The sequence below is a fragment of the Eublepharis macularius genome, chromosome 4 (genome assembly GCF_028583425.1).
Source record: "Eublepharis macularius isolate TG4126 chromosome 4, MPM_Emac_v1.0, whole genome shotgun sequence".
Lineage (NCBI taxonomy): Eukaryota > Metazoa > Chordata > Lepidosauria > Squamata > Eublepharidae > Eublepharis > Eublepharis macularius.
Window position 1 is genome coordinate 12002801 of NC_072793.1, and position 20636 is coordinate 12023436.

General features: G+C 50.6%; 1 protein-coding gene across 1 annotated transcript in view; it reads right to left on the reverse strand.

Moving 5' to 3' along the window:
• The window catches only part of CACNB3 (calcium voltage-gated channel auxiliary subunit beta 3), a 37277-nt gene extending 17718 nt beyond the window's left edge, over window positions 1–19559 (reverse strand). The window contains exons 1-5 of the mRNA XM_054976227.1: window positions 19367–19559; window positions 6778–6900; window positions 3984–4106; window positions 1652–1767; window positions 382–434 (exon numbers count right to left, since the gene is read on the reverse strand). Coding sequence (XP_054832202.1) covers window positions 382–434; window positions 1652–1767; window positions 3984–4106; window positions 6778–6900; window positions 19367–19408 — 457 coding nt within the window. The 5' untranslated portion in view covers window positions 19409–19559. The remainder of the gene's footprint in view (window positions 1–381; window positions 435–1651; window positions 1768–3983; window positions 4107–6777; window positions 6901–19366) is intronic.
• Between the last annotated feature and the right edge of the window lie 1077 nt (window positions 19560–20636).

Consider the following 20636-nt stretch of genomic DNA (forward strand, 5'->3'; position numbering starts at 1 on the left):
GCTGGGCAACTTTGCCACAATGCTAAGTGGCCCGTTAGGATAAAACAAGAGGCACAGTAGAGCAAATATGGCTTTAGTAGATTAAATAATAAAAAACAAATATTTAACCTTTGCAGTTCAGCGCTATTTAGGTGAGTAGGAAGTTACTCATACAATCCTGAAGATTAGCATTCACAACAACAATCGTAATTTTCTTTCTTCTCACTCGGAAGTCTTTTAAGATTCCAGCAGGTACCTTAAGGCACGTCACTGTTCTCATAAGGACTAGAAACTTGCTCTTAAAAATAATAAAAGCTCAGATTCTCTAGATGCTGATTTCGCACCCACATTCTCATTCTCAAGGAATTACAGCATGTACAGAGTTCGAGTTTATGTCTTTACCTAGAGATGGGGGAGGCGATCGCCGGCTGCTGATGGCAGGATTGCCCGATTGCCTAGTTGGGATAGAAGAAAGAAATTTAGATTGATGCCCCAGGGGGGAGGATAAGAGTATTTGGGGGACTGCATATGTGTTTGTTCTTGGGTGGAAACGCAAATTCAGTCGCCTTCTGCAAAGGGCATCCTCGCTCAACCTCCAGTATAGTAAGAACAGAGTCAGGGAGAACATACAGGTGTGTCAACTCTGTTCCTTATCTAGGCTTCTCACCGTGTTGAATAACGGTGAATTGGCTTCAGCCTTGTTAAAGAATATCAAAAGCACACATGTACTGTAAAGCGCATAAATATGTATGTAATTTAATCCATCAGCCAAGACTGAAGCCCAGTGCCAACATTTCTCAAACTGCTTTTCTGTTTTCCATACATCAGAAGCCTGTAGAAGTACACTTAGAAGTGCATTTCTCATGTGCACATGTGCAATACCACCGTGTTGGAACTTATGCACCAAGAGATGCGACAATGGCCAATTCCAAGTTGGACACTTGTCATCTTCCCTCAAGTTTTGATGGGAAATGTAGGCATCCTGGTTTTCCAGCTTGGCTCTCCATTACAGCTGTAAGACCAGGATGCCTACATTTCCCATCAAAACTTGAGGGAAGCTGACGAGTGTCCAACCTGTGTCAGGCGTCACTTGTAGCTTGGCTCTTAGACAGTTCCAAAAGCTATCAGGCAGATTCATTCAGGAAAGGTCCGTCCACAGTTATTAGCCATGATGGGTGAAAGAGAACCTCCCTGTTTAGAGGCACAGGCCCCTGAATACCAGTTGCTGGGACTCAACAACAAGGGATTGCTTCGGCTTCTGTGCCCCTGCTAGTGGGCCTGGGAGGAGGGCTGGGTGTCTGTTCTGGGAAACAGGAGGCAGAACTAAGTGGACTTTGGTTATGATCCAACAAGTCTCTTACTGTAACAGCAGCAGGAGAAGAGCTCAAAAGAGCAGTGAGTGGCACACAGACCAAGTGCTTTCTTGTATGAGTGCCACCCAAGGCAAATGGTGGCTTCCCACCATTTATTCTGGTAGATGCCGATCTTAAAATTAGTATCGATGTCATTGGAGCATGCAAATTAAACATATGCACATTTTCCTACATTGGCGTGAGCAGGCCAGGCAAAGGATTTAGATGAAGGGGTTGGGACCCAGTTCATTCCCAGTTTTACAGCCGCCAACCCCTCTGTGCCCAGAGTGGTATTCCTTCTCGCCGCTGCCCTCTCTTACCTAGCTTTCTGTTCCTGCTTCAGTCGTATAGCCTCCAGCCGCTGTGGGCTGGGGATGAAGGCGATGTCTCCCCCCTCCTTTACTAGCCTCCCGATCCACCATTCATTGTTGTACTTCTGAAGAGACAAAATGACAAGATGGTCACAGACCGGATGCCCAGCCGGCCTTTACGGACACAACTGTGGGGCAGAACAGGTGGAGAGTTCCCTTTTCTACCTTGCGCTTGCAAAACAGCCTCTCTCTGCCTCGCAATCTCCATCAGGATTGATGTTTTATTTTCTCTGTCGGATCTGGAGCCTGCTTTGTCCCCAAATACAGCAGCCCTGTTCCTAGGACGTTCTAGAATGCAGGGCTAGTGAGAGTCAAAGAATGTCAGGAAACAGCAAAAGCTAGTTTGGAGCAGCTGGAGGAAGAGAAAGCACTGAGGAGAATCCAGTAAGAGGAGGAAGAAGAAAGCACCTCCGCAAAAAGCCAGAACGAGGAAGAAAAGCTGCCTTATATGGAGTCGGATCACCAGTCCATCAATGTCAGCATGGCCTGCTCTGATGGGCAGTAAAATAGAAAAGAGTCCAGGAGCACCTTTAAGATGAACCAACTTTAGTGTAGCATAAGCTTTCGAGAACCACAGCTCTCTTAGATGCATCGTCAGCTTTCGAGAACCACAACTCTCTTCGTCAGATGCATTGTCAGCTTTTGAGAACCACAGTTCGCTTTGTCAGATGCATCTGATGAAGAGAGCTGTGGTTTTCGAAAGCTGGCGATGCATCTGACGAAAAGAGCTGTGGTTCTCAAAAGCTTATGCTACTATAAAGTTGGTTCGTCTTAAAGGTGCTCCTGGACTCTTTTCTAATTTGCTACTACAGACTAACACGGCTAACTAACTCCTCTGGATCTGATGGGCAGTGGCTATCAGACTAGAAGCCTGAGGAAACAGTAGCAGGGAAGAAGCTGGCCAAAGAAGCAGCCTCTTTGCGAGAGCAATAGGAGAAGAGCCCAGAAAGGAGTGATTAGGAGAACGAGCCAAGCTGTGCCTCTGAGCAGCAAACTCCCATCAAGGGTTTCCCAGGAGTGGTGGGGCTGTCTGATGCCCCCACCCATGCGTAGACAAGGGCTCAACCACCCTCTTTCTCAGGAGGAGACTCAGCAGTGCAACTTCTTCCTAGAACGGGACTCCTTGGGAAGAATGCAGTAAGGCTCACAGCCCAGAAGGAAGAACTTCACCGAGCAGGAAAGTCACAGCGCAAGCTATTAACCTAAGGCAAAAGCTTCCTAGAAGCAAGTCCTCCTCCTCGTCTCCACAGTAGCTACTCTAAACGTTTCTAGAGTGTGGGGGGGGCACAGCAAGAGACCCCCCCCCATCTTATTTCAGCAAGCTGAAGAGAAGGGCGCGTGCCAACGTTCAGCCAAAACAAAATTGCTTTTGTGACTGTTTGTAGGCTTACTTCTGAGTAAGCCTATTACACTTAATGGGACTTACTTCTGAGTAATCATGCACAGAATCAAGGCCAAAGAGGGAGGTATTCCAGAAATGGCGAGCTATGTGGGCCCAGCCTGGGCAAGCCATGTAGAGGCTGCCACTGGCCAGAGAAGTTGTGCAGAGGCAGTTGTGGGCCCAGCCTGGGTAAGGTGCGTGGTGGCTGCCAGCAAGCAAGTTTTGCTGTGGGCACCACCTGGCTAAGTAAGTCAGGGGGCACGCTGAGGAAGTGGGCAGGGTCCTTTTTGTCCTCCCCGCTTGCCCCTGCTTTCACATCACATAAAACTGGACACTTCTAACTGGAGAAGCCAGGGATTGAACCTGGGACCAGATGCTCTACTACCAAGCCACGGCCCCCATATGGAGATCAAAAGAATGACGTCCTGAAAGGAACTTCCTGTGATCTGAACTCAACGAGTGACGGGCAAGTATTGCTACCTACCTAACTGTGGATTTGGTTCATTCGTTTTTGTTTATCCCTTGTTAAAATGGATGGCTTTCCACAGTTTAAATCCTAAGCATACAGAAATATTGCTCAAGCATCCATAAGACTAAAGATTGATTGCTAGTCTGTCTCACCTCATCTTTACATTGAGGTCCAAACTGAAAATAAGACTTTGACAGCACTTGAGGAAGGCATCTAGCCTTGGAGGGGCTTTGCAAAGTATCTGTGGGAAGCGAATTCCAAACCATATATGCCTATAACAACACATCATTTTCTCCATTGCAGTGGAGTAACATAGACACATAAGCCCACCAGCGATATTCTATCCTGGAAATAGCAGTACCGTACAGGCATGCTGCTGGAAACCTAATCTTCCCATATTTCCCCTAGTCCCAGGTTTACCCGTATCCCACCTCTTTGATGTGCAAGAAATCTTTGGCTTCAAAGTTGATGGCAGATCCCTGCATGGGACATTCTTCATCCAGTGCGCCACAGTAGCTGACATTGGTACGAACAGCAAATGCGACTGGCTTGTGCTTGGGATGGGGAGAAAACAAAAAGGGGTGTCAGCATCAGGTACGCTGTTACTTTTGCACATCCCACCCCAAGCACAAATGTCAAGGCTCAACCATCGACATCAGAGATGGCTCCAGAAAGCTGCAAGGTGGGGCAATTCCAGACATCAGAGCACAACAAAGGCCCCACAACTTTTGAAGGAAGGCATCACACAGTCTTTGTTGACAGAACCAGGCTCAGCTGAAAGAAAGAGGTGCTGATTTTGTATAGTAACCTCTGGGTTGTGTGTCATTTAGCGAAGTGATGTCACTTGCTTGAATGAGTCATTTGAGCAAAGGATTCCGGACTGCTCGCTCATTTTGCACACCCTGTCAGCCCCGCATTGGTCAAAGAGGACTATCGATGATCTCTTATTCTGGATTCCACTGAATCCTGACGTTCGCCATGCCATACCGGCCCTCATTCTGTTTTTTATTTATTAAAAGTTCTGCACCCTGCCCTTTTCCCCCCTTCCCAAAAAAGAGTGATGACACAGCTCACACAATGATAAAACCATTTTATAGTAAACAACTGAAACCACAAACAAAAATCACTATCTTATAATGAGAGATCAACTGTGGAATAGTCTTTGGCATTTGGGGAACCCAGGTTCGAATCCACACTCTGCCATGGAAGCCTAGCCTACCGCATGGGGCTGTTGTTGTGAGGATAACACAGAGGAGAATGGTACAGAAAGTCACTCTGGGTCCCCTTTTGCGGGAAAGAGGTATAAACAGGGCTTTTTTCCAGGAAAAGAGGTGGTGGAACCCAGTCGGTTGCCCTCAGAGAAAATGGTCACATGGTTGGTGGCCCCGCCCCCTGATCTCCAGACAGAGGGGAGTTTAGATTGCCCTCCACATCAACGGTGCGGAGGGCAATCTCAACTCCCCTCTGTCTGGAGATCAGGGGGCGGGGTCACCAACCATGTGACCATTTTCAAGAGGTGCCGGAACTCCGTTCCACCACGTTCTTGCTGAAAAAAAGCCCTGGGTATAAATATCTAAATAAATAAATTTAAAAAACTATCAGACTATAGGGCTACCTGCTCCCCCAAAGCCCTCTTAAATAATCCCATCTTACATGTCCTCCTGAAAGCCTAGCACCCAAAAGAAGACCATCCCACAAGGTTGGGGGTTTTGGTGAAAAGAACAGGATAAAGTTCTTCTAACTGTACTCAATGGGATGTGACAACAATCAGATGTTGTTACAGGAAATGTAACTAGTTCCTCCTGGGTTCATAGAAAGAGCAATGGCCTTTTGCTGTGGCTTCAGAGGCACGCACAACAGTTGCTGGTGCACCCTTGTCTTCGTCAGTGGTCCTCACAGGTTAGAGTCCTCCTCTTCTTCAGCTGATGAATGCCGTTCCATTGACTTGCAGCAAGAAAGAAGCCAATCAGGGATGGGCCAAAGTGAACCCCGCCCCCATCCCCAATTCCTGCAGTTTCAAGAAGGGAGAACCTATATAGTATCACCCAATAAAGAGCTGAAAAGCAACAGACCCTTCCACAAACAGCCAAATGAAAAAAGGGAAATTGTTATCCCTTCCTGGTAGTAAAGACTTCTCATCTATGGAACGCACCATCTCATATCATTACAAGGTGGAGGCGCTGATCACAGCGGTTGTCACGTCCTCTTTTTTCCATCTGCGGCAGACCAGGTAACTTGTCCCTTGTCAACCCGTGACTTAACTAAAGTGATCCAGGCAACGGTCATCTCTAGGCTAGATTACTATAACTCGCTCTATGTGGGGCTGCCCTTGAGCCTGACCCGGAGATTACAGCTGGTACAAAATGCAGCGGCGCATGTAAGGCGCATATAACACTGTTCTTACGCGAGCTGCATTGGTTGCCAGTGGAGTATTGGATCAGATTCAAGGTTCTGATATTGACCTATAAGGCCCTGTGCGGACTGGGTCCGGTGTATTTATGGGACCATCCCTCCCCATATAGTCCCCGGAGGACACTCCGATCAGGGGACAAACAGCTGTTGGTGGTTCCTGGCCCCAAGGAGGCCTGCCTAGCCTCGACTAGGGCCAGGGCCTTTTCGGTCTTGGCTCCCACCTGGTGGAACGCTCTGTCTGCTGAGATCAGGGCCCAGCTGGACCTACTATCCTTCCGCTGGGCCTGCAAGACAGAGTTGTTCCACCAGGCATACAGCTGAGGCTGGGCCTCCGCCAGCCTGAAAAATGGGGTGTATAAAATCTTAACCCTCCCTATGAAGGTTGTCCACCATCATGTTTTAAATGTGTATTAATAGAAATACACTGCTGTTTTAATGATGTTTTAATGTAGATGAATTTTTATTGTATTTTGATATGTTGTTATCCATCCTGAGCCCGCCTGCGGGGAGGGCAGAAGACATAAACAAATAAAAAGAAATAAAAATAAGATCATTCATGGAAGTGGGAGCCGCTGAACTAAGGTATATTCTGAAAGATAATCTACACCCATTTGTTTTTTGGAATGCAGTAGGATGAATTTATATGCCACTTTTCTGAATATTCTTTGCTTCTTCTCCATACACTTTTTAAAAAAATTTCACCTTGATTAAAAATCATTAGGGCTGGCTTTTTCATAGGCTAAACTCCACCTCACACCGAAGAATCCTGTATCTGCCCAGCCAAAGCCAAGACGATATCCTTCTCCTCCATACCTTGGCCTTCTCAAGTTGCTGCTGGGCTTGGCTTTCCACCTCGCGCTTCACACCCTCGCGTTCCTCCTCTAGCGACACATCAGAGTCCAAGGACGGGCGGCTGGTATAGGAATCAGCTGAGCCCTGAGGAGGGGATGAAAATTTCAGTGAAGTAACAGGATCCTAAATGGTGGCTCAGAGACGTCCTGGTTATAGGTTGTGTGAGGACCAGAAGCATGTGGAGATGGACTTCAGCGGGATTTTCTCCACGGCTGGTAAAGAAAGAAAGGAATCACAGCCACAAAGGAATTTAAACGCTGCAAATTTGGACTTCGAGCGTCGCCTGTGAGCATCGCCTGTACCACTTATAGGGTTTACTGTAAATTTACTAGGCTTAATACCTAGCAGGTTGCAGTTGCCAGGGGCAGGGGCCATCTGAACACAGCTCTGGAATGCCAGCTGTGAGGAGGACATTCAATCTGGGCTCAAGTAATTTACGGCCCAAGCCTAACTTGGGAGGACAGCTTTAAATCCACGCTAGTGCGCCATATGTGCATGCTCATCCTGGGAAAAAGGCATCCCAAATCTTCTTCTCCCCACAAAAGCAGGAACCAAACAGAAACAGGGCTATACCTGAGATAGGTCAACAGAGAGAATTCGTGCACATGAAGTTGGAACACTGATACAGTGCGACAGCCTAGCAGCCAAGAACACAAATGGTAAAGTTGCTAATTTTTTTCCCCATCTGGACTCTGCTTCTATATATTTAACACCACTTTGGACACCCAGAAACGGAGCCAAGGACTCTTCCCCCCCTTATAGACCTCTCCGCCAGGGAAAGCTTCCCTGGGACGTTTCTGGGTGTCAGGCTGCTGTTAAAGATCCAGCAGCAGCCAGGACCAAAACAAACCCCCGTGAGCTACACAGTTCCCGAGTTAAAATCTCACTCCAGTCATGAAATCACTAGGCAGCCCCAGTACACTTACACGCATGCACACGGGTCTGCAGTGGGAAGATAAAAACATCGCCTTACCCTCCAGGACTGTTGCAAGCAGGGCTTCTTTTCAGCCGGAACGCGGGGGAACGGAGTTCCGGCATCTCTTGAAAATGGTCACATGGCTGGTGGCCCCGCCCCCTGATCTCCAGACAGAGGGGAGTTGAGATTGCCCTCTGTGCCACTGGAGCGGCGCGGAGGGCAATCTCAACTCCCCTCTGTCTGGAGATCAGGGGGCGGGGCCACCAGCCATGTGACCATTTTCTTTGAGGGCAACCCACTGAGTTCCGCCACCTCTTTTCCCAGAAAAAAAGCCCTGGTTGCAAGGATTAAGAAGGCAACGTGTGTGAAACACACTGCATGCTGGAGCTCTGCCTCAGAAATGGAAGCATTCATACTAACGTGCCCATGGTCACCTTCCTGGGGCTCAGCAGCTAAGTCCTCTGCTCCCACCCCATCCCTCCCTTGCCATGGTCCTTTATCTAATATACTTTCTGTATCATCAACAGGCGCCTTGAAACATCTCCTCTTTCTTCTCACTTCACCTTTTCAGCAACAACTTTGGGGGAACACTTCAGCTCTCATTCTCCACCGTAATGACAGTTCAGTACGCACACTTTGCTCACATTTAGCCCTAGCCTTTTCCTTCGTTGTCTTCCTTTTTGTCTATTAATTTGTAAATTCTTTGGGAGAAGGACACAGTACATTTACAGGGGTCATTTAGTAGAAAAAGAGCTGGAGGAACTCTTTAGCATAACTCATTAGCACAACTCATTAGCATATGCCACGCCCCTTGACATCACCAGAAGTGTCATTAGCATAACTGATTTGCAGATGCCACACCCCCTGACATCACCTATCCTGGCTGTTTTGGACCCAATCCTTGCCATTCGGGGCCAAAGTTGGGCCCAAAATGGCAAAAAAGGGGCTGAAAATGGCCGAAAAGGGGCCCAAAATGGTCAGGACTGGGCTGCTGCTGAGCGGGAAAGTGATCCACCACCCGTCAAGAGGCCCTATTCGGGCCATTTTGGCTCCAATCCAGGCCGAAACAGGCCCAAAATGGCTGAGAGTTAGGTGGGCAGGACCACCTGATGTGACCTCTTTGGGGAACTACCAGAACTGCATTCCTGCGCATTCCCTCTCAAAATGAGGCCTGACTGATTTATATGAAACGCTATAAGGCACCCTATACATGGGTGGGCTATATAATCTGTTGCCAATAGGCCTGGAGAAATCTGTCTAGTCCCTTTAATAGAGGCATGATATTTGGAAATGGGCAACTAAAGCTTTTCATGGCATGGAAGTAAATAACATCACTTGCTAAATAACATTCTAATTTAAAAAATGAAATCTTGCCCTCAAGTCATGGTTGACTTATGGCGACCTCTGGTGGGGTTTTCATGGCAACAGACTAACAGAGGTACTTTGCCATTGCCTGCTTCTTGAAGTCTGGTCTTCACTGGAGATCTCCCATCAAAGCCTCTAGTAAAGAGACAGGAAGATAATTGTCTCCAAGACAGTTGGCAATTCTCATATAAACAAATAGATGACAAAGATGCGAAGTCTGCTACTGAGGCAAGACAGGAAAGCAGAGGAAGACGATATGGGGGTTTAATTAAAGAAGGGGCAGGGACGTAATCCAGAAAGGGAAGAGTTAATTAGTAAAGCAGCAGCATCCTGCCTGCCAATTCAAAACTGCTGACAATCAGATTGCTAGTCTTGTAACCTGAGCACGCTGTTTCTTTAAAGGAGGCAGCCAAGATTGCCACCACAGAGCTAAACGACCAAGTCTGAGTATAACAATACATAGAATCAGGGCTTTTTTTCAGCTGGAACGTGGTGGAACGGAGTTCGGCACCACTTGAAAATGGTCACATGGCCAGTGGCCCCACCCCCTGATCTCCAGATAGAGGGGAGTTGAGATTGCCCATCTCAACTCCCCTCTGTCTGGAGATCAGGGGGCGGGGCCACTGGCCATGTGACCATTTTCACTGAGGGTGATTTAAACTTTAAAAAACTCCCCCCCTTGTTCCAGCTGACGCAAAGTGATGTCATTGTGCGGTCCTGAGTTCCACCACCACTTTTCCCAGAAAAAAAAGCCCTGCATAGAATTGGTACAGCATATTTCAAGGGTTCAAAGTGCTTCACCTACATTATCTCCCTAATCCTTACAAAGACTTGGTAAGGTGTGATGTAAGTGGAGTGTCTCTTCTGGAAAGACACCTTGTCCTAAAGGGTATTCCATTACCAAAAGGATCTCTTTGGCAACTCTAAAAGGGGCCCAAGAGGATTCTGGGAAGGTGTTATCAGGAGGACTAAGCCAAACTCTGGTAAATCCCTGCTGCTATATTATACAGGGCAAGCTTCTGTGCTTCTAATAGTTGCACAGAAGGGGGAGCTGTGCCAATTGTTGGGGCAGCCTCTTCTGTGATGGGCAAAATAGTCCTTTTAAAAGATACAGGATGGGGGGGGGGGCGGAGAATCACACCCATATTATCCTTCCGCATTCTCTGCTTTTATGGACCAAGATGCTCAGTCTCAGAAATGAGGCTGAAGGATAATGCATCCACCTCTTTTTGGCAGTCGCTCCAGTATCCAGGAGGCTGTCTTAGATGTTTGTCTCCTCTTGGAAACAAAAATGTTCACTTGGACAATAATAAAAAAAAAATCCATACACTTCAAGCCACATGTGATTCCTAAAACACTGCTGAAGCAGATCCAGGGACAGTGGGAGGGCAATATTTAAAAATCTCCCCCCTTCCATGAAGCCCTCCTTTCTGTGCCCAACAGCTCGACACTACAAGGCTATGCTGAACCAGCACAGGGGCTGAATGCCAGCCTTGATGTCCCCTCCCCGCAGCTGTGAGGGAGGAGAATGGGAGGCAGCACCACAGCAATGCAAAAGACAGGGATGTGCCAGTACCAGGACTGAGTAAACACACCCGCTCTCCGGCACAAAAGCAGCAAAGCTATAGGGTGTGTGTGTGTGTTGCTCTGAGCGGATGTGAGAAAGGAGGGGGGCTGAGATGGCTCAGGGTGGCATGAGACAACATGCAAGTTCTTTCCATGTAGGAAACTGCGTGAATTCCCACAGGCCGTGACCACACACACACAGCTGTTCTGTGTGTACGCCACCAAATATGGCTCCCTGCTGCATGTACCGGTAATAAATCAGACAACGCACAAGCCACGCGTGGAAACGAGGCCTGTGTTAAGTTGGAAATCAGGGGTGAAACGGAGGGGTGCAAGTGACATACAGCTCTTCACCTCCAAAAGCATCCAACCCCATCCGCCGTGACTTCAGAAAACCTTTTCTGCCTGCCTAGTACTCTATTCATAACAAGAATGCATGCTGTCTCACCCTAGCACACCACATATTCTACACGATGGAAGCCTGAAGAGAAACTTCTATCTGCTTTGGGAAAGTCAATGCAGGACAAGATGTTTGCTTAGGTCAGGAGGAGCCTCCAAAGAGGCTCTGTTCCCTCCTCAGCAAACCACATGGAACAATGCAAATATGGAAATTGAGGACGGAAGTCTTCTTATTAAATGTGAAGATAAACCCAGGGCTATTTTTCAGCTGGAACGTGGGGGAAGGGAGTCCCTGAACCTCTTGAAAATGGTCACATGGCTGGTGGCCCCGCCCCCTGATCTCCAGACAGAGAGGAGATGAGATTGCCCTCTGCGCTGTGACCATTTTCTCCAAGGGCAACCCACTGAGTTCCACCACCTCTTTCCCCAGAAAAAAAGCCCTGATTAGAGCTAAATACGAAAGGTCAAACTCTTGGCCCATGTGCGAAAGTTGTGAATTTGTGAATGAACCTGGCCTATGGGGGGGGGGGGGAGTACACTGTCACTCCTGACTTTTCTAGGGTCCACTGCCCTTGTTTTGATATATGCCATCACCAAGTCCTTGTGTTCCACAATAGTTCTGGAGGTAAGCATGGCTGAAACTGAGCTCTGCCGGGCTCCCCCATGAAATCTAGAGGATAAGCAGGGCATTTTCACAGCAGGCTTTATCACTAGGCAACCCCAGATAAGCATGGCAGGAGATGGGGGTACGTAGCATCCTGGCCGGTATATCGGAAGATGGAGGGGTCTTTCTCCCTAAGGGTATTCTGGCTTCCACGTTTCTGGAGAGGGAGTTGGAGGAGGAAGGAAAGATCACACAACACTGGAAAGGGGCCAGATGTGAGGCATGGGACACATCAACAGCTGCATTGTCTAGAAAGTGGGGCAGGAGGATTTGCTCAGTGGCATAAAGGGGGTGGAAATGCCAGTAGGTGGGAACAGAAGGAGGCCTTTGTGGAGTTTGATGTGGAGTTGCGACAGGTTAGAGGCAACAGAAAGGGCTGTTACTCACAGGGACTCTAGAATCCATTCTGGGAGCGGGGCACGGAGTACACTGAAATACATCACCTAGAATTACAAAAGCTGGCCCTGGCAGCAGCAACAAAAGCTCAAAATGCACCCTTTCACATTTAACAAAAGACAAGAGAAAGCCCAAGGAGATCAGGAGGCTAAAAGAAGAGATTATTACTACCTCCTTACCTTCTACTCCCTTTCAGACTGCAGCTGCCCTGACACAGCTCACTTGCATCACAGTTTGGGGGTCTCCCAGTATCTCTGTCTCAAGCTAATATTCTTCTGTCCTCTCGTTTGAAGCATTGCTTTAGGCTTCATGTAGACTTGGGTCAGCCTGTGGCCATTGCAACAGCAGCTCCAGGCATCGATTGTGAAGCACACCAGGGTCTCAGGGTGGAGTCTCAAACTAGTTTCATCTTGAGAAGTGCCCTACAGATGCACCGACCTACATTTTGAAGACTGTGATTTGAAGCAGCAGATGGAGGGATCGCTTAACCCTCTCCTTTTGCTGCTCAAAACTGCCGATGGGGAAAGGGTTAAGCAGTCACTAGGTTTGCCAGCCTCCAGGAAGTGGCTGGAGATCTCCTGGAATTACAACTGGTCTCCAGGCCACAGAGATCAGTTCACCTGGAGAAAATGGCAACTTTGAGGGATGGACCCTATGGAATTATGCCATGCCAAGGTCCTTTCCCTCCCCAAACCCCACTTTCTCCAGGTTTCATCCCCCAGATCTCCAGGAATTTCCCAACTTGGAGCTGGCAAACCCAAGCAGTCACTTTCCAACCCTGGACAGTGTTGCAGTTTCTCAGAGCATTTTTTTAAAAGTCAGTATTTCATGACCCACATTGGTGCATATTATATTGTTTACCGCTCATTGTAAACACGGTGTAGCTGAACAACCGCACGGCAATGGTGTAGATGGATTTAATTCTAAGGTGCTGGGACATTGGTAACTTAGCACAGCCTGCTGGGTGCTTGCTTCTGTATCCCTGTAACGCCTGCTCAGTTTGTACATGTGCTTATTATGAAGACTTAGTTACGTCTTTGGTGCTTACTTCCGCTAAAAGAAACGGACCTTCTAAAGGCCACGGCTTGGGAAGGGCGGGGACTGGAGAATATAAAGGGAAATACAATACGCATACAATAAGCGCCATCTTTTCTCATGTCTTAATACGGCCTTTGCCCTGAAAAAAATGGAAGCAGAGAAGGAGAGAAGCTTTCTTGCAACACCATGAAAATACTTGGTTATTTTCTAAAATGGCATATGCTAGACTCAAAGCCCATCTTAAAATCATACCCACTGCTCTAATGTCAGGCTACAGATGTGAAGGCCCCCCCAAAAGAGGAGGGGGCGCTCCCCACCATTTTTCCAATGAGAAAAAACTGGGATATTTGGAAGAACACTGAAAAAAACTCACACAAAATATTTTCTCTTTTAGAATGAGTAAGGTGCTTCTGAAAGTTTTGTTTATTCAAAATATGTAGCATGAAAAATTTTATGAAGACCACTTGTAGTGTTACATACTAATTCCCAAGTATACTGTAGACATAAGGTAAAGGTACCGAGTCATTACTGACCCATGGGGGGACGTCACATCACAATGTTTTCTTGGCAGACTTTTTACGGGGTGGTTTGCCATTGCCTTCCCCAGTCATCTACACTTTACCCCCAAGGAAACTGGGTACTCATTTAGTACCCCCAGGAAACTGGGTACTCATGTAGACATATAGAACATATTTGCAAGAATACGTTTCTTGTTTGAAATGTGAATAATTTTTGCAACAATACTATAATTTGTTAATGCTAATACATTGTTAAAGAGCCCAGTGTTTTCAAAGTTATAAATTTAACTTGATATTGAAAAATGTGTATCTGCTATGTGCCATGAAGTTGCTTCCGACTTACAGCAACCCTATGAATGAAAGACCTGCGAAAGTCCTATCACCTGTTATAACTGGCTTGAGACCATTTCTGTCCTAATAATACTCTTTCTTTGTTTACTACAACAATTGTTCTCTAATTCCAACTTTTCTTTTTTCCTGGCAAGAATTAAGATACACATGCTGAGATAGCAGAGGGTGCAGAATTTTGCAGCTCTCTCAGTCAAGTACTGAGCATATTTACAGTTCTGCTTGAAGAAATCCAAAAGGACACTTTCCTGGGAGTAAGCCCCATTGAATAACACGGGACTTACCTCTGAGTACACCTGCTTGGGATTGCTGATCAGCTTTCTTTCTAAATTCCATAAACAGGCCAAATAGTCTAATTTTATATTCTATGCTAAGTTATAAATTATGCAGGTAATGTTGTTAAAGCTACAAAGTAAATTTAGGTTTGATAGGGGGGTATAGCATATATTTCAATTTCTCCCAAATCTCCGTTCCTTTTTTACAAAAAAGAGTTTCTCCCACCCATGGCTTCAAAGTTTCTGGATATTTTACATCTCTAGATCAGGTACACAGAGGACTAACTGTGGTTACTGAGTGATGAGAGAAAGACACCCTGCATGTGGCCAATGTCTCTGTGTGGCCGATTCCAGACGGCCCTCCCCACCCCGAAACGTCGCGCGGAAAATGCGAAATATCGCGTTTTCCGCGCGACGACGCGCGACGTATCGGGGGTGGGGAGGGCCGTCTGGAATCGGCCTAGTTTCTCCTAGATGGCCTGAACAAAACTGGACTTGGAGCCATAAAGGGCAAATCCTTGAAAGCCCCCACCCCCTCCGTGTAACAGAGACGCTTTCTGGTCCAGTCTGTGCGGTCGCAGCTGCAATTACAGACTGTCTGAGAGAAAAATGAATCTCAGCCAAAGAGCTTAAGATGCAAGCTGTCGGTGAGTAGCAAACCCTCCCTCCACCTCTTCCCCTCCCATCGTGGTCATCTCACCCACCACACCAATCGGTGAGTAGCAAACCCTCCCTCCACCTCTTCCCTTCCCATCGTGGTCATCTCACCCACCACACCAACCACCCTGAGTATGGTCTACCTCACATTTTTGCAAGGGAGACAAATACAAAGGAAATATTTTATTGTAAACCAGATTCTGCATATGGAAAAGAGATTTACGCTGTCCGCCGGCTGCCTACCCCAGGGATGGGATGTTGTGGGTTTGAGTGAGCAGCAAGGAGCAGACAGAATTGTGCTCCTCCCTTGGATCAGTTTGATCTAGCCTGATTTGCAGAGCCAAGCACTGGGGGAAGGAAAAAAGGGAGAGCCCCACCAGGTCAATGCGCTGCCTCCCTAGTATCTCAGAGCCAGACTGCAAAGGACACTGGAGATCCATGAGCATATTCCCATTTTCCTGCAAAAAGCAGCTTAGGGAGGGGAGGAAAGATACGGATCAAGGCCACAGCTCTGGGCAAGGGAGGCAACTTTTCTCCCCAAGCAGAATAGCTGCCGCTCAGCTACATTTAGTCCCAATAGGGAAAAAAGACAGGCACATCATAGTTACCAGTCTTTTTCCCTTCTGGCTCTTAAAGCCAGTGCGGTGTAGTGGCTAGAGTGACAGACTAGGATCTGGGCGACGCAGGTTCAATTCCCCACTCTGCCATGGAAGCTGGCAGGGTGACCTTGGGCCAGTCACGCACACTCGGCCTCTAACCTACCTCACAGCGTTTGTTGTGAGGAAAGAATGGTGGAAAGGAGAATGAGATAAGCCATTTTGGGTTCCCGCTGGGGGAAAGGCAGGGTACAAATGAAGTAAAATGTTAAAAAATAAAATGAATAAAGCATCCTGGGGGAGACTCTTCTGATCAGGGAAGCAGCACAAGGAAGGAAGCATTACTCTCTCCACTTCTTAGTCTATATCCGTCCCCTCATGGTTCCTTCTTGCAGATAAATCATGGATCTGATCATGGCTTCCAAGCGCCACGTGTACTTTTGCTCTCTGCCTAGAGATGCCATGCTGATGGTCCATTACGATGGGCAAGCCCAAGTTACCTAAAGTCCAGGGCTGGAGTTAGGCCATGATCCTGGTCCTTGATTCTCCTTCAGCATGTTGACTGGCTCTTTGCCCCATTCAGTCCTTGAGAACGGCACAACCAGTTTCTCGAAGCCAGGAAACAAGGAAGGAAAGGGGGGGAGGAGGGTAAAGAAAGTCTAGGTGGATCCCTGCCTGGCCCCTAGGGACTTGCGATGTGGAATATATTCCATAAACGTGATGCGCTCCAGATACTTCCTGCCCCGTATCAGCTTCCCCAGTTCAGCACTTTTCTTCCTTCTCCCGTCCCAATGAGCATATGATGAAGAGCCACTGAGAAAATTAAAAAACTGTATGTTGCAACAGTCTTTAAGAAGTGTTTATGACTGAGATACAAGGTGCTAAAATGGGGGTGGTGGGGAGAATGGAATAACTCACACTTCTAGCAGTGGGCACACACACACACACACTGTGTTGCTCTGTCTGCACACGCATGCACACACACACACACACACCCCAGCTCAGGCAGACTCTGGGAAATGCCAGGCCCCCCGCAGCCCAGTTCCGTTAAGTCATCTGATCATCCACCTCCTCCTGCCAGCACCCACCCACACATTTCAAAGCAGAGCAGCTGCGCCTGTGGCGGATGCCTGACCCCAACCAGGTGGGCAGGAAGTATCAGGTCTGGTCATAAGAACTGTTCCAGCATCACGCAGGGAGCCCTAGACCTGCCTTATTATTGGTGGAGCCCTAGAGAGGCCGGCAAACAGGTTCAGTCCAGACGTGATCAGCTGGCTTACAGGTCTACCCCTTTTGCTTCTGTTGATTAACCCATCTTTCTTTTACCCTTATACAACCAAACATCTTGCAAACTTTCTACCCAGGATTTCTACAGCTACAGTTTGGTGACATACTAAAACACCTTCTTCTCTTTCCGAATAGCATTATTTTGGTGGTCCCACTACAAAAAATGGCAACACTTTCCCCTACTTGATCCCTAAAAGGAGTAGGAAGAGATCCAGCCAGGGATCTGTTGCACAAAGACCAGCTTAACTAGGCTGCCATATATATTATGGACTGAGCTTGCACGGTCTCTCTGCTCCTGGCTCAAGAATGCAGAAAGCGTGATCTTAACAAGAAACGGTTGCTGCGTGGGAACATTTCAGGATTGGTCCACAAATGCCAACGAAGATCATGCACTGGACTCCCCAGCCAGCAGGGGGAGCTGCTAGATGAAGGTTCACTTTCATGGGAAGTCCTCCACCCAGCCATAACCAGCGCATTCCCATCTGCCTCAAAACACACCTCAGCTCATTGAGGAGACTTAAAGTTCCTATTAGTCTCAACTGAATTTGAAATCATAGAAAACAACCCCTTCTCCACCATCATCCGTAACTCTGGGGTTCCCTCAACATACCTTATTGCTCCCCACTCAGCATACTTTTGTCCCCCCTCAACATACCTTATTGCTCCCCACTCAGCATACTTTTGTCCCCCCTCAACATACCTTATTGCTCCCCACTCAGCATACTTTTGTCCCCCCTCAACATACCTTATTGCTCCCCACTCAGCATACTTTTGTCCTCCCTCAACATACCTTATTGCTCTCCCATCACAGATTTCCAATACACACATAACAAGGAGCCTCCTACAATTGTGCCACAAACAAATGCATACTCCCCCTTCAAGCCGCTGGACTGCCCCACTCTCTCTGCCCCAACTTTCAACACCATTGCAATAGCACCAGAGCTCACCACCCTAATGAAATAAGGCAATGCCCGGTTCTTCTACGGTGGGTGGTTCTCCCATGCCTAAAATAACCCCTTCTACCAGCCTGTCGACTCACCACCTCGGAGTCTTCGAATCCATGGAGATAGGAGTCGTCATACATGGGGGAAAAAAGAACCGTTCAGAATGAAGGGAGGGGAGGGCAGGAAAAGGTGTTAGCTCTTCCAAAAAGACGGCTGTCCAGTGCTGTGCCCCCTGCCCCAAGTGGGTTGGGGGCAGCGGGTGGCATGCAATCACAAAGCTTGCTCAGTCCGCTGTGTGATAGATCCCCACCCTGGATGCGCTCAAGCTCTTAGCTCAGCAGCGACGGGAAAAACAATAGCGCCCACCCACCAGCCCTCCCCTGGGGGCAGGCACAGAGATGGGCAAGTGGGAGGGGGAGTCAGGCACAGCTACTGGACTGTCTGGATCTGCCTGCACCTGTTAGGGGCGATGCTAAAGGGATGGGGTAGGAGAGCGCCAGAGAACAGGAGGGTAACAAAGGGAGCAAAGGAGGGAGAGAGGGAAGAAGTAGAGGCAAAAGTCTTGCAGGGCCACCCCACTGGTGAGATACAAGTGCGCCTGCTGCACAGCCTGATCTTTGCCCCTCGCTCTGAATCCAGCCAGGTCCCACATCAGGACAATCCAGTCAGGCAGATACCTGAGAGGCGGCCTAAACAAAGGATGCAGGCGGCGGGGGGGGGGGGGGGATTCCTCCGTGTCTACTGGGCCTGTGTAGGTCTGGAGATCAAGTGGAGCTGGGGAGGGGGTAACAAGTGAATCACAGGAGGAGGAGGCAAGAGAAGCCCAGGCCAGCTGGACCCCTCCCTGGCAATTCTGCCCCTCTGCCCACCATCTCCCACCCTAGCTCCAAACCGCCGGAATCCGGCGTCGGCCCTGCCGGGACCCCCGGCCATCGCCAGCCGGGTTGGCAGGGCAGAACCCGCTCCCCGCACCACCTTTGCGGGCGTCTCCCGCGCCACACTTGGGTTTCCCCTTCCAAGTTCACTGCACTCCATCCCTAGGAGAGAGCCTCGCGGGCCGGCCTCCTCCGGGGCTGACGCCTGCTCTGCGGCGCAGGGGCCGGGCTGGCCGGGGACAGACTGGGGGGGGGGGGTGGAGAGGGAGGCAGGAAACGGGGCCAGGGGGGGATCCCCCCCTCCGCCGTTCCCGGCCTCCCTCTGGCTGCCCGCGCTGGCGCTGGCCAAGCCCTCCTCCTTGCCCCCTGGCAGTCGGGGGGATGCCCGGGAATGCCCCCTGTCAACCCCCCCCCCCCCAAGAGAACCAGACGCTGCAAAGGGGGCTCTCTCGGCACACGGGGCCGGCCTAGACGCCAGCAAGCGGGGCGGGCGGCGGGAGGGGAAGAGGAGCGGCGGCTGCGCGGCGGACTCCCCCCCCCCTCCCCGCGCGCCCCTGCCCGGGGTTGCCCCGCGGGGGGGGGGCGGGGAGCGCGGGGGGGGGGCGCCGGGAATGCCCGCAGCCGGCCGGGGCGGGTACGGGGCGCGCGGGGCGGGGAAGGGAAGGGCGGCGGCGGCGTCTGCGCGCTCGGCCGCCCGTTCAGTTACCTCGTTGAGCAGGAAGGTTGCGCTGGAGTCAGAAAAAGACATAGACGGGCGGGGAGGGAGCCGGCCGGCCGGCGGGGCCCGGGGTGCGCTGCCAGCTGGGGAGGGAGGGAGGAGGGCGGGGAGGGGGCGCCCCCCGCCCCGCTGCTCCCCCTGCCGCGCCGCTTCCCAGCAGCGCCCGCCTCGCTCCGGCTCCGGCTCGCCTCCTCCCGGCGCTGGCGGTGCGCGCCGCCGCGCCTCCTCCTCCCGCTCCGCGCCCTCCCGCGAATGGGCGCGGGGACGTGCCGGGCACTGGAGAGTCCCGTTCGTGAGCGAGCCTCCTCCGGCGGAGGGATGCCCCCCCGCCCCCGTCCCCGCCCGGGCGGGCAGTTCGAGGCTTGGGGGGGGGAGGCGAGGGCGAGCCACCCCCCCCCCCCCCGCCATTGAACTCGCCCAGCTGCTCCTGCAGCGGCAAGACGGGGAAGGGGGCGGGGGGGGCGCTGCCACTCCAGGCGCGCGGGGGGGTGCCTCTCGCCTCTCCCCGCCCCTCCGCCGCATCTGGCGCCGGCGCCAGGGCCCGAGCAGGTGCCGAGGCTGCCGGGGCTGAGGGGAAGGGGCGGCCAGCTCGGAGCCCGGCATCTTTTTCTAAAGCGTAGAGCGGGAAGGCGGCGAGGGTGCGCCGTCCTTCTCCCCCCCGCCCGCCCCGGGGCCCTGCCGCGCTGCCCAGCCACCCCCCGGCCAGGCCCGTTGGTTTTGCTCGCGCTGCTGCCTCCCCGTCCTCTTGGCTGGACGTGGCCCCCTCCCACTACTCCGGCTGCCTTCTGGGGGATGCCGACAGGGCGTTTGAGCTCCCTTGCTTGGGATCCCGATGAAGCGTTGTAGGTTTCAGGCCCTAATTCCAGCCCTGGCAGGGGGGGGGGGGGGGACTTCGGGCCTTCTCTGTTACTTCCTCCCTGTCGCTGTATGAACAAGCCGCTGTACCTGAGCGGGATGGAGGTGCCCGGTTATGCGCCCCCCCCTACTGGATGGAATAGGTGACGCCACCCCTAAAGCATTGCCCCTCTCTAGGGACGGGGCCGCTGCGCTTGATGGGCTGGGCTAGTGCAAGCCACGCACGGTGCGCCTCTCTGTGAGATGGAGAAGCGAGTGTGGGGAAAGAACCTGGCATTGCATTGCGGCCCGACGCTGCGGTTGCAGAAGAGCCTCTGCTTAGTTCTGATCCTGCATGAGGGATGTTGGGGGGGGGGGGGCAGGGCAGGATCCCTAGCTGTGGGGGGCGCTCCTGGCGTTGCAC